Source organism: Anolis carolinensis, unplaced genomic scaffold (assembly GCF_035594765.1).
Source record: "Anolis carolinensis isolate JA03-04 unplaced genomic scaffold, rAnoCar3.1.pri scaffold_15, whole genome shotgun sequence".
Lineage (NCBI taxonomy): Eukaryota > Metazoa > Chordata > Lepidosauria > Squamata > Dactyloidae > Anolis > Anolis carolinensis.
This window is the reverse complement of record NW_026943826.1, coordinates 1,950,049-1,962,818: the sequence shown is the minus strand read 5'-3', so window position 1 is coordinate 1,962,818 and position 12,770 is coordinate 1,950,049. Positions and strand designations below refer to the sequence as shown.

Here is a 12,770-nt window from a genome sequence, read left to right as displayed (position 1 = left end):
AAACCTCTATAGGATGAGACCCGAATGCATTCTCTGGCAGTCCGTACTGTAACGGAGCCTGCAAAAGTCATACAGTCTGATCCCTTTCTATCATTCAGACACCATTCGATCCCTCCCAACAGATGTCCATCCAGTCTGTTTGAAAACCTCTATAGGATGAGACCTGAATGCATTCTCTGGCAGTCCGTACTGTAACGGAGCCTGCAAAAGTCATACAGTCTGATCCCTTTCTATCATTCAGACACCATTCGATCCCTCCCAACAGATGTCCATCCAGTCTGTTTGAAAACCTCTATAGGATGAGACCCGAATGCATTCTCTGGCAGTCCGTACTGTAACGGAGCCTGCAAAAGTCATACAGTCTGATCCCTTTCTATCATTCAGACACCATTCGATCCCTCCCAACAGATGTCCATCCAGTCTGTTTGAAAACCTCTATAGGATGAGACCCGAATGCATTCTCTGGCAGTCCGTACTGTAACGGAGCCTGCAAAAGTCATACAGTCTGATCCCTTTCTATCATTCAGACACCATTCGATCCCTCCCAACAGATGTCCATCCAGTCTGTTTGAAAACCTCTATAGGATGAGACCTGAATGCATTCTCTGGCAGTCCGTACTGTAACGGAGCCTGCAAAAGTCATACAGTCTGATCCCTTTCTATCATTCAGACACCATTCGATCCCTCCCAACAGATGTCCATCCAGTCTGTTTGAAAACCTCTATAGGATGAGACCCGAATGCATTCTCTGGCAGTCCGTACTGTAACGGAGCCTGCAAAAGTCATACAGTCTGATCCCTTTCTATCATTCAGACACCATTCGATCCCTCCCAACAGATGTCCATCCAGTCTGTTTGAAAACCTCTATAGGATGAGACCCGAATGCATTCTCTGGCAGTCCGTACTGTAACGGAGCCTGCAAAAGTCATACAGTCTGATCCCTTTCTATCATTCAGACACCATTCGATCCCTCCCAACAGATGTCCATCCAGTCTGTTTGAAAACCTCTATAGGATGAGACCTGAATGCATTCTCTGGCAGTCCGTACTGTAACGGAGCCTGCAAAAGTCATACAGTCTGATCCCTTTCTATCATTCAGACACCATGCGACCCCTTCCAACAGATGGCCATCCAGCCTCTACTTTAAAATCCCCATAGAAGGAGACGCCAATACATTCCCAGTTAATCTATACTCCACAGACTCTGCCTGGGACTGTATGGAGTCTCCTTCTCGGCCAAAGCAGTCCTCACCGGGTAGATAATGCTGCAGAGCCGCTCAAAAATGAAGACGGGCGTCCGGTAGTCGTCCAGGCTGTACCGCTTGGCCGTCTCAATGCACACGGCCATGAAGGCCTTGGTCTCCGATTCTGTGCCTAGAGAGAGAGAATAATAATAATAATAATAATAATAATAATAATAATAATAATAATACATCACACAGTCCTAGACACTTGGGAAGTGTTCGACTTGTGATTTTGTGAAACGAAATCCAGCATATCTATCTAGTTTGCTGTGTCATAATAAAATAATAATTATAATAATAATACATCACACAGTCCTAGACACTTGGGAAGTGTTTGATTTGTGGTTTTGTGATACGAAATCCATAATGTCTATCTTGTTTGCTGTGTCATACAATAATAATAATAATAATAATAATAATAATAATAATAATAATGATACATCACACAGTCCTAGACACTTGGGAAGTGTTCGACTTGGGATTTTGTGATACGAAATCCAGCATATCTATCTTGTTTGCTGTGTCATACAATAATAATAATAATAATAATAATAATAATAATAATAATAATAATAATAATAATACATCACAAAGTCCTAGACACTTGGGAAGTGTTCGACTTGGGATTTTGTGAAACGAAATCCAGCATGTCTATCTTGTTTGCTGTGTCATACAATAATAATAATAATAATAATAATAATAATAATAATAATAATAATACATCACACAGTCCTAGACACTTGGGAAGTGTTCGACTTGTGATTTTGTGAAACGAAATCCAGCGTATCTATCTTGTTTGCTGTGTCATACAATAATAATAATAATAATAATAATAATACATCACACAGTCCTAGACACTTGGGAAGTGTTCGATTTGTGGTTTTGTGATACGAAATCCATAATGTCTATCTTGTTTGCTGTGTCATACAATAATAATAATAATAATAATAATAATACATCACAAAGTCCTAGACACTTGGGAAGTGTTCGACTTGTGATTTTGTGATACGAAATCCAGCATGTCTATCTTGTTTGCTGTGTCATACAATAATAATAATAATAATAATAATAATAATAATAATAATACATCACAAAGTCCTAGACACTTGGGAAGTGTTCGATTTGTGGTTTTGTGATACGAAATCCATAATGTCTATCTTGTTTGCTGTGTCATACAATAATAATAATAATAATAATAATAATAATAATAATAATAATAATAAATCACACAGTCCTAGACACTTGGGAAGTGTTCGAATTGTGATTTTGTGAAACGAAATCCAGCATATCTATCTTGTTTGCTGTGTCATACAATAATAATAATAATAATAATAATAATAATAATAATAATAATAATACATCACAAAGTCCTAGACACTTGGGAAGTGTTCGACTTGTGATTTTTTGATACGAAATCCAGCATGTCTATCTTGTTTGCTGTGTCATACAATAATAATAATAATAATAATAATAATAATAATAATACATCACAAAGTCCTAGACACTTGGGAAGTGTTCGACTTGTGATTTTGTGATACGAAATCCAGCATGTCTATCTTGTTTGCTGTGTCATACAATAATAATAATAATAATAATAATAATAATAATAATAATAATCTTCCAGGGAGACTCATTGTCCCCTCTGCTTTTCATTATTGCCATGATCCCTCTGTCAACAATCTTACAAAAAACAAACCTCGGCTATCAAACATCTAAGAATTCTCACAAAATTTCGCCTCTGATGTACATGGATGACCTGAAGCTGTATGGGAAAACGGAAACTGAAATCCAGTCTCTGACTAACACTGTCCGAATTTTTAGCACTGATATCAGCATGGAGTTTGGTTTGGACAAATGTTCGACCGTGGCATTGAAGAAGGGAAAAATCATTGAAATGAGGGCATAAATATGCCTAATGGCCAAACAATAAAGTGCCACCAGCCACAGGCCTATAAATATCTGGGCATATTACAATATTACAGTATCTGGGCTCGGGCTGTGGTGCAGGCTGGAGAGCAGCTGCAATGAATCACTGCAATGAATCACTCTGACTAGGAGGTCATGAGTTCGAGGCCCGCTTGGAGCCTATGTTTGTTTGTCTTTGTTCTATGTTAAAAGGTATTGAATGTTTGCCTATATGTGTAATGTGATCCGCCCTGAGTCCCCTTCGGGGTGAGAAAGAAGGGTGGAATATAAATGCTGTAAATAAATAAATAATCTATTATTATTATTATTATCTCTATTACTATTATTATGAGTATTATTATCTGAGTAATAATACTAATAGAAAACAAGACCCAACCTCAGTTTCCCCCAGCTTATAAGGACCCGCTTCTTCCAAAGCTGCATCGGAAAGGCCTGGGCAGTGACCATCCCTGGTCAAAACAAGTCCCCTAGGAAAGCAGCCAGGCCCAGGAGGCCTCCTACCTGTGGTCATGTCCTCCAGCATCTCGAGCAGCATGTCCTGGGTCTCGTCGATCAGTTTTGTCCGCTGGACCACCAGCTTCCGGAGGCAGAGGTAGCCGTTCAGAACAGTTCCCACCAGCCGGCTCTTGAAGTGCCGCTTGATGGACTCCACCTCCACGAAGGAGGAGAGCAGCCCTGCGAGGACAACAGAGGAGGAGGGTCTCAACTGGGGCACACTTGTGACACTTGTGACGGAGCAAGGAGGGAGGCCGCGACGCACCTGTGATGCTCTTCAAGGCGTAGCCCTGCTGCAGGTCGGTGCTGAGCGTGGCCTCCTCCAGGGCCAGCAGGCGCGCAATCTCCTGCGCAAAGGACAGAGACAAAGGCCATGAATGAGAGCGCAAGAAGGCCAAGGAAGAGCTAAGACACCTGAGCAACCTCAGTCGAGGTCTTTGTTGTGGTTCAGTCTGATGATGAAGGGGGATTTGGGGTTTTGCAGGCTGACCAAAAAATGCTCATGAGGGAAATCTTGAAGGCTCTGACTCTGGAAATGTTGAATTGTCAGAGCAAGGAAACAGAAACTAATGATAAGGGTGACCTTTCCCAGGAGTTCAAACATCAACAAGTTCCAGGTGTTTCGGGCAGTGACTCAGAGGAGTCTTCCTTAGATAGAGATACGAGGTTAAGATTAAAGGTTCGCCCCAAACGCTCCCTTAGAATAGCTGGCAAACGCATGGGAACTCAAGGGCAGAGAAATGCCTTTTTGGCTTGTAAACATGGGTAAATACAGGAGAAACAGAAAGAGATCTCAGACGAAGCAATGTTGATTTCTGGAAGCACATCTCCTGCCTTGTCTAAGGATTCTCGTTTATGTGCATACCTGGAATCTGTGTTTTGGATTTTACGCTGAAGTTCATGTTGCCTAGTTTTCAGGACTAATTTCCTATATCAGAGACTTGGGACTATATTCTGCAAATTGCTTTTACCTCGGGATTATAGCCTTTTTGACTGACTGCCTTTGCGTTTGAATATTGCTTTTTATTGACTGCCATTGCTTTTGGATGTTCGCCTTCTTTACTGCTTTTTATTCAGACTTTATTATCTTTTATCAATACATTGTTTAAACCTAGCTTGCTGTGGTGAAGTGTGTGTTAAGAGCAAGGTGAACCAGTGCTGAAGTGCAACAGTCTTTAGCTCCCAGAATCCCTTGCCCTTGGACAAGCTGGTTGGAGGGGCTTGTGAGAGCTGGAGGCCCAAACATCTGGAAGGCACAGGTTTGACATCTCTGATCCCGGAAGAGCTGACAACAGGAAGTGTTTTTTGTTGGTGTGTGCCAAATTTGATCCAGGTCCAAGATCGGTGGGATTCAGTTTATCTGGTTGTAGGGGAACTACAACTCCAAAAAATCGAGGCCAATCTCTCCTAAACCTCTCCAGTATTTCTCCTTGGTTATGGGGGTTCTGTGTGCAAAATGTGGTCCACGTCCATTGTTTGTGGGGGTCAAGGTGCTCTGTCTTAAAGCAGGCTGAACTACAACTTCCATCATGTTTTGTTGAAGGCTTTCATGGCCGGGATCACTGGGTTGTTGTATGTTTTCCGGGCTGTGTGGCCATGTTCCAGAAGTATTCTCTCCTGACGTTACCTCACTACCTCTGAGGATCCCTGCCATAGATGTGGGCGAAACGTCAGGAGAGAATACTTCTGGAACATGGCCAGACAGCCCGGAAAACAGAGATGGCAAAAGGGGTTGCAAGGGGTTAATGCCTATATATCTGTAGGAGAGTTTAATACATATTTCAGGGGGAAATGTTTTCATAAGATTAATGAATATATATTTTTCTTCTTCCTGACTTGCAAGGGTGTCTCTCTTTTCAAAATATTCCCTTGATTAAGAGCGAGGGAGGCTTTGCAAAAGAAAACACACTGATAAGGGAGGAGAAGAGAGAAATAGGTCACATATTGCAAGCAATAGCCTGCAGGCTTTGCAAAAGTAAACACACTGATAAGGGAGGAGAAGAGAGAAATAGATCACATATTGCAAGCAATAGCCTGCAGGCTAAGAGCGAGGGAGGCTTTGCAAAAGAAAACACACTGATAAGGGAGGAGAAGAGAGAAATAGGTCACATATTGCAAGCAATAGCCTGCAGGCTAAGAGCGAGGGAGGCTTTGCAAAAGAAAACACACTGATAAGGGAGGAGAAGAGAGAAATAGATCACATATTGCAAGCAATAACCTGCAGGCTAAGAGCGAGGGAGGCTTTGCAAAAGAAAACACACTGATAAGGGAGGAGAAGAGAGAAATAGGTCACATATTGCAAGCAATAGCCTGCAGGCTAAGAGCGAGGGAGGCTTTGCAAAAGAAAACACACTGATAAGGGAGGAGAAGAGAGAAATAGATCACATATTGCAAGCAATAACCTGCAGGCTAAGAGCGAGGGAGGCTTTGCAAAAGAAAACACACTGATAAGGGAGGAGAAGAGAGAAATAGATCACATATTGCAAGCAAAAGCCTCCAGGCTTTGCAAAAGAAAACACACTGATAAGGGAGGAGAAGAGAGAAACCTAAAGAAGTGATCTTGTTCATAACTTGGGGAACGGCCTATATTCATATATCCATCGCTATCGGACCAGGATGGGGAACCTGCGGCCTTGCAGGTGTTTGTGGACTGTCACCTACAGCATCCCCGTCCATCATTGATAGGGGATGATGGATTCTGTGTCCACCTCTATCCGAGGGAGCAAAGGCCTACCTTGGTGATGAGGTTCCCGACGTAGGGCAGGACCCCCCGGGCGGCCAGGTAGACCTTCCACCGGGCCGGCTTGATCAGCTTCTGGTAGAGGGCCAGGTACTCGGCCGCACACTCCCCCGCCACGCTCAGCTCGTCCAGGTAACTGCCGGAAAAAATAGAATAGCACAACTTTATTGTCATTGTACATTGTACAATGAAATTAAATGCTTTCACCAGAACACATCGGAGACGCCTATGGAGAAGGCCTGACTCTCATTTTCATAACCACTATGTAAGGAGAGCCCCGGTGGCGAAGTGAGCTGATGAACTTGCAGACCGAAAAGTCCCAGGTTCAAATCCCGGGAGCATTGCCATTCAAATCTAGGCACTTACCATAGTGATGAATGAGCTTGGCAACTGCTTCCCCACAAAACTCTGCCGCTTGCGATGATGTGCAGCTGCCGTAAGGAGTGACCGGCTGGTTGAGGACGCAAGTGGCAGAGTTTGGTGGGGAAGGAGTTGCCAAGCTCATTCATCACTATGATAAGTGCCTAGATTTGAATGGCAACTATGCTAGGCACTGATCATAGTGATGAATGAGCTTGGCAACTCCTTCCCCACAAAACTCTGCCGCTTGCGTCCTCAACCAGCCGGTCACCGCCTCCCGCAGCTGCGCATTGTTGCCAAAATGCTGCGTTGAGGACGCAAGCGGCAGAGTTTTGTGGGGAAGGAGTTGCCAAGCTCATTCATGACTATGAGAAGTGCCTAGATTTGAATGGCGACAATTTTGCGAAGTGGTATTTGGGTGTGGATTTCAACTGCATATGGTAAATGTTTCCTCCTATACTTTTTGAGGATGCAAGTGGCAGAGTTTGGTGGGGAAGGAGTTGCCAAGCTCATTCATCACTATGATCAGTGCCTAGATTTGAATGGCGACGATGTTGAGACGTGGTATTTGGGTGTGGCTTTCAACTGCATATGGTAAATGTTTTCTCCTATACTTTTTGAGGATGCAAGCGGCAGAGTTTGGTGGGGAAGGAGTTTCCAAGTTCATTCCTTGCTATGGTAAGTGCCTAGTTTTGAATGGCGACTATGTTGAGAAGTGGTATTTGGGTGTGGCTTTCAATTGCATATGGTAAATGTTTTCTCCTATACTTTGTTCATTTTTAATTCCAAAACGTAATCTACTTTCTGGATAACCCTCGTATTATCTAACATTGCAAAACAAACAATTCCTTCTTCTAATTACCTGAGCATCGCCGGATTCCCAAGCTAGTTAAACATAAAACAGAGCAGAATGCATGGCTCTGATGCAAGGCAGGGCGAATGGAGTGCATTCAACAGATGGTGGCATTTTCACCTGGAAAGCCACCTACAAGGGAACACTCACCTGGTCAGGAGGTCGAGGACCTGCTGCTTGCGGCTGGGGAGGGTGGCCAGGGCTTCCACAATGGTGCAGGCCGCCTGCCGGGCCGCCTGGGTCGCTGGGGTGAACAAGACCTGTTTGGGGGACGACACACAAAAAGGGGGAGGACGACACAGGGAAGCAAGTTACTGTAGGTTGTTTGGGACGGGGTGAGATCCCAGAGGTAGTGTATTATATATATTATATTATAATATAGTACAATATAATATATAATAACATAATAATTGTATATTACCGTATACACCGTATATACTCTCTGGATGGGGGTGAACTACTAAAACTTCCAGATTCCCGGGGCCCAGAAATATCTCTCAGTATCCACAGCAGGCAATATTCAGTCTGTGTGTCAAGTTTGGTCTGTATTCGTCATTGGCTGGGTTCAGTGGTCTTTGGATGGAGGTGAACTACAACTCCCAAAATCAAGGCCCCTTCCCACAAATACCTGCAGTATGTTCAGTAGGTCATGAGGCTTCTCTGTGTGAAGTGTAGTCCTAGTGCATTGTCAATGGGGGTCAGTGTTTATCTGGCTGCAGGTGAACTATAACTCCCCTTTTCCCAAATTTGTCCAATATGTTGTATTGGTTATGGGGGATCTGTGTGCCAAGTGTGGTCCTGGTCCATCATCGGTGGGGTTCGATTGCAAGTGAACTATAAATCCCAGTACCTACTACTCCTCAACTTCCAGTCCAGTTCCCCTCCAAACCCACTAGTAGTCAAATGTGGGCATATCGGGTCTGCATGGCAAGTTTGGCCCAGACCCATCCTTGTTTGGGTTCATAGCATTCTGGGTGTAGGTGAACTACAACTCCTGTATATTCCCCAGTAGGAGTGACTTGATGCAGGGTGAACTACAACTTCAATCCCCCAAACTCCTCCAGTAAGTTTAGCTGCAGCTCAGTTCTGTTCTGTTTGTTATGCAGAGAGATTGGAAAGGGAAGGGCAGTGGGCGGGGCCATGCAAATTCCACAGCAATGGAGAACCCTGGGATGCCTGCCTGTGGTGGAAGAAAAAGCAAAATCTAGGATGAAATAGTCCCCAAACGAAAGCATTCCTTGGGGGGTGGGACGTAGTGTTTGGGAAGGACATTGGCAGGGGTTGGGCTGCATGTTCATCGCGCTCGCTGTAACTGTAATTTGATTTTATTTATTTTATTTCAATTATTTATACCCCGCCCTTCTCACCCGAGGGGACTCAGGGCGGCTTACAAGTGGCAATTGATGCCGTTACACGGATATACAATAAACTAAAATGATTAAAACAGTTAAAACAATCATAAAATAGTCATAAAATACAATATACAAAGTTTAAAACAATGCAAAATGTAATGTCAGTGCAAAGTGGTGACTTGCTGGATTCTTAAACCTGGGAACTATAGCCTGTTAGTGGAGACCGGAGGCTGTCTGTGTGAGCAGACATCCGTGCCACATACACACATACGGGTTTTCGCTTTTATTATGGATTTAGATTTAGATTTATATATATTTATATTAGATTAGATTTAGATACATTAGATTTAGATTAGATAGATTATCTTTAGATTAGATTAGATTTAGATTAGATGTAATTACTATTGATAATATAATAATGATATGTTGTTTTATTACTACATATTTGTATATTTTAAGTTGTAATGTTTTTGATTGTGAGCCATTTTGAGTCTCCACAGGGAGAGATCAAGCAGGAGAGAAATAAAAATCAATCCATCAATAAGTCAACCTGGGGCGCCTGTGTGTGCGCATTACCTGCCGCAGCCAGTTATTGTGTCCCAGCTTGAGGTCCAAGGGGCAGGTGCGCTTCCCCCGGCGGCTCATGAACTGCTTCCACTTCCAGGTGTATTTCTCCGTCAGGTAAAGGTGGCGGAGCTCGGCCCGGGTGGGAGACTTCCCATTGGCCTCGATGCCTGAAAGAAGGCAGAGAGCGAGAGAGACATTAAAATCAAGGAATAGAGGAAGAACAATACATTTGCAAAAATGGGAACAGATTGGGATAAAACGTTTAAAATATACATACCATATATACTCGAATATAAGCCGAGGCACCTAATTTCACATATGCATTTCCCCCTGAAACATTTGCAAATCCCCTCTGTGTGTGTCTGTGTGTGTGTGTGCATTTCCCCTACAATATTTGCAAGCCCTATATATTCATATCTATCTAGACATGTGTATAGATATTTGTGCATCCGTTTCCCCCCTGTAATATTTGCAAGCCCTATATATAGGTAGGTAAGAATATATTCATAGCCTGCATGCTAAGAGCGAGAGAGGCTTTGCAAGAGAAAACACACTTGTAAGGGAGGAGAAGAGAGAAACAGGTCACATATTGCAAGCAATAGCCTGCATGCTAAGAGCGAGGGAGGCTTTGCAAAAGAAAACACACTGATAAGGGAGAAGAAAAGAGAAACAGGTCACATATTGCAAGCAACAGCCTGCATGCTAAGAGCGAGGGAGGCTTTGTAAAAGAAAACACACTGATAAGGGAGAAGAAAAGAGAAACAGGTCACATATTGCAAGCAATAGCCTGCATGCTAAGAGCGAGGGAGGCTTTGCAAAAGAAAACACACTGATAAGAGAGGAGAAGAGAGAAACAGATCACATATTGCAAGCAATAGCCTGCATGCTAAGAGCGAGGGAGGCTTTGCAAGAGAAAACACACTGATAAGGGAGGAGAAGAGAGAAATAGATCACATATTGCAAGCAATAGGCTGCATGCTAAGAGCGAGGGAGGCTTTGCAAAAGAAAACACACTGATAAGGGAGGAGAAGAGAGAAACAGGTCACATATTGCAAGCAACAACCTGCATGCTAAGAGCGAGGGAGGCTTTGTAAAAGAAAACACACTGATAAGGGAGAAGAAAAGAGAAACAGGTCACATATTGCAAGCAATAGCCTGCATGCTAAGAGCGAGGGAGGCTTTGCAAAAGAAAACACACTGATAAGAGAGGAGAAGAGAGAAACAGATCACATATTGCAAGCAATAGCCTGCATGCTAAGAGCGAGGGAGGCTTTGCAAGAGAAAACACACTGATAAGGGAGGAGAAGGGAGAAATAGATCACATATTGCAAGCAATAGCCTCCAGGCTTTGCAAAAGAAAACACACTGATAAGGGAGGAGAAGAGAGAAATAGATCACATATTGCAAGCAATAGCCTCCAGGCTTTGCAAGAGAAAACACACTGATAAGGGAGGAGAAGAGAGAAATAGATCACATATTGCAAGCAATAGCCTTCAGGCTAAGAGCGAGGGAGGCTTTGCAAAAGAAAACACACTGATAAGGGAGGAGAAAAGAGAAACAGATCACATATTGCAAGCAATAGCCTTCAGGCTAAGAGCGAGGGAGGCTTTGCAAAAGAAAACACACTGATAAGGGAGGAGAAGAGAGAAATAGATCACATATTGCAAGCAATAGCCTTCAGGCTAAGAGCGAGGGAGGCTTTGCAAGAGAAAACACACTGATAAGGGAGGAGAAAAGAGAAACAGATCACATATTGCAAGCAATAGCCTCCAGGCTCTGTTGCTGGCCTTGACCAGATTAAAAGCCGAGGGAGGCTTTTTCAGCTCATAAATAAGGACTGAAAAACTCGGCTTATCTTTGAGTATATACAGCACTTCACTTGAAACTTTAATAAAAACGATATAAAAAAAATCTAAATTTTGAAGAGAGAGAGAAGGGGTACATTTAAAGACAGCACACAGCGATCAAGCCAAGCGAATGGAAGAAAGGACTCCTGTCCGTCAAAGGCGTCCCAAAGGCCCCTCCTACCTCTGGCAGGCAGGCACTTCTTCCAGGCTTCGTAGGAGGCCTTGGGGTCCCGCTTGAGCCACAGCTGGGCCTGCGCGTGGATCTCGTTGCTGTAGGGCTTGACCGTGGTCAGGGAGTCCACGGGAACGTCCTGCAAAACGCAGAAAGGAAGGGTCACAACACAGGCCGAAGCAAGCGCCCCAAACACTCGTAAAACATGGGGCACAGGACGGGACCTTCCTCCCCAAAGGAGAGCGTGGTCAAGGGAGGAGGCACCTTGTTCTTCTTGCTGGTGGGCGCCAGGGGCTTGATGAGCTTCTGCAGGATGCGCAGGCACATCAGGGTGATGTTCTCCACCACCACGGGGGTCTTGATGTTCACGGCCATCAGGAAGAGGCTCAGGGCTGGAGGAAGGAAGAAGAAGTAGAAGAAGAAGAAGAAGAGGAAGAAGAAGAAGAGGAAGAAGAAGGAAGAGGAAGAAGGAGGAGGAGGAAAGGAAGAGGAGGAGGAAGAAGAAGAAGAGTGGGAGGAGGAGGAGGAGGAGGAAGAAGAAGAAGAGGAGGAGGAGGAAGAAGAGGAAGAAGAGGAGGAGGAGGAGGAGGAGAAAGAAGAGGAGGAGGAGGAGGAAGAAGAGGAAGAAGAAGAGGAGGAAGAAGAAGAGGAGGAGGAGGAGAAAGAAGAAGAAGAGGAGGCGAAAGAAGAAGCAGAAGAAGAAGAAGAAGAAGGAGAAGAGGAGGAGGAGGAGGAGAAAGAAGAAGAAGAAGAAGAAGACGAAGAGGAGGAGGAAGAAGAGAAAGCGGGTCAGGAAGGAGCAACCCAGGGAGAGACCGATCCATCTATCCATCCTAGGACTGGACTGGGATCTCTACTGTGATTTGATTGTGTCTCTTATCATCTTTCTTTCTTAGGGTCAGACTAGAATCACAGAATCGTAGAGTTGGAAGAGACCTCATGGGCCATGCAGTCCAACCCCATTCAGCCAAGAAGCAGGAAAATCACATTCAAAGTGCCCTCAACAGATGGCCATCCAGCCTCCTGCTTCAAAGCCTCCAAAGAAGGAGCCTCCACCATCCATCCATCTATCTATCTATGGGTTAGACTGGATAGCCCTTGGGTTTTCGACCAAGTTTTGGATCCTATGATTCTCTCATCTGTCTGTCCGTCCATCCATCCATCCATCCATCCAATATTCTATCTATCTATCTATCTATCTATCTATCTATCTAT

At 44.0% G+C, this 12,770-nt stretch overlaps 1 protein-coding gene across 5 annotated transcripts in view; it reads right to left on the bottom strand.

Moving 5' to 3' along the window:
• Positions 1–12,770, bottom strand: part of ubr4 (ubiquitin protein ligase E3 component n-recognin 4) — a 258,399-nt gene that overhangs the window by 50,414 nt on the left and 195,215 nt on the right. For all 5 annotated transcript variants that reach the window (XM_062965592.1, XM_062965588.1, XM_062965591.1 and 2 more), the window contains 8 exons: positions 11,820–11,947; positions 11,565–11,694; positions 9,546–9,703; positions 7,768–7,877; positions 6,399–6,540; positions 3,930–4,011; positions 3,671–3,844; positions 1,252–1,373 (listed from right to left, as the gene is read on the bottom strand). In XM_062965592.1, the coding sequence (XP_062821662.1) occupies positions 1,252–1,373; positions 3,671–3,844; positions 3,930–4,011; positions 6,399–6,540; positions 7,768–7,877; positions 9,546–9,703; positions 11,565–11,694; positions 11,820–11,947 (1,046 nt within the window). The remainder of the gene's footprint in view (positions 1–1,251; positions 1,374–3,670; positions 3,845–3,929; positions 4,012–6,398; positions 6,541–7,767; positions 7,878–9,545; positions 9,704–11,564; positions 11,695–11,819; positions 11,948–12,770) is intronic.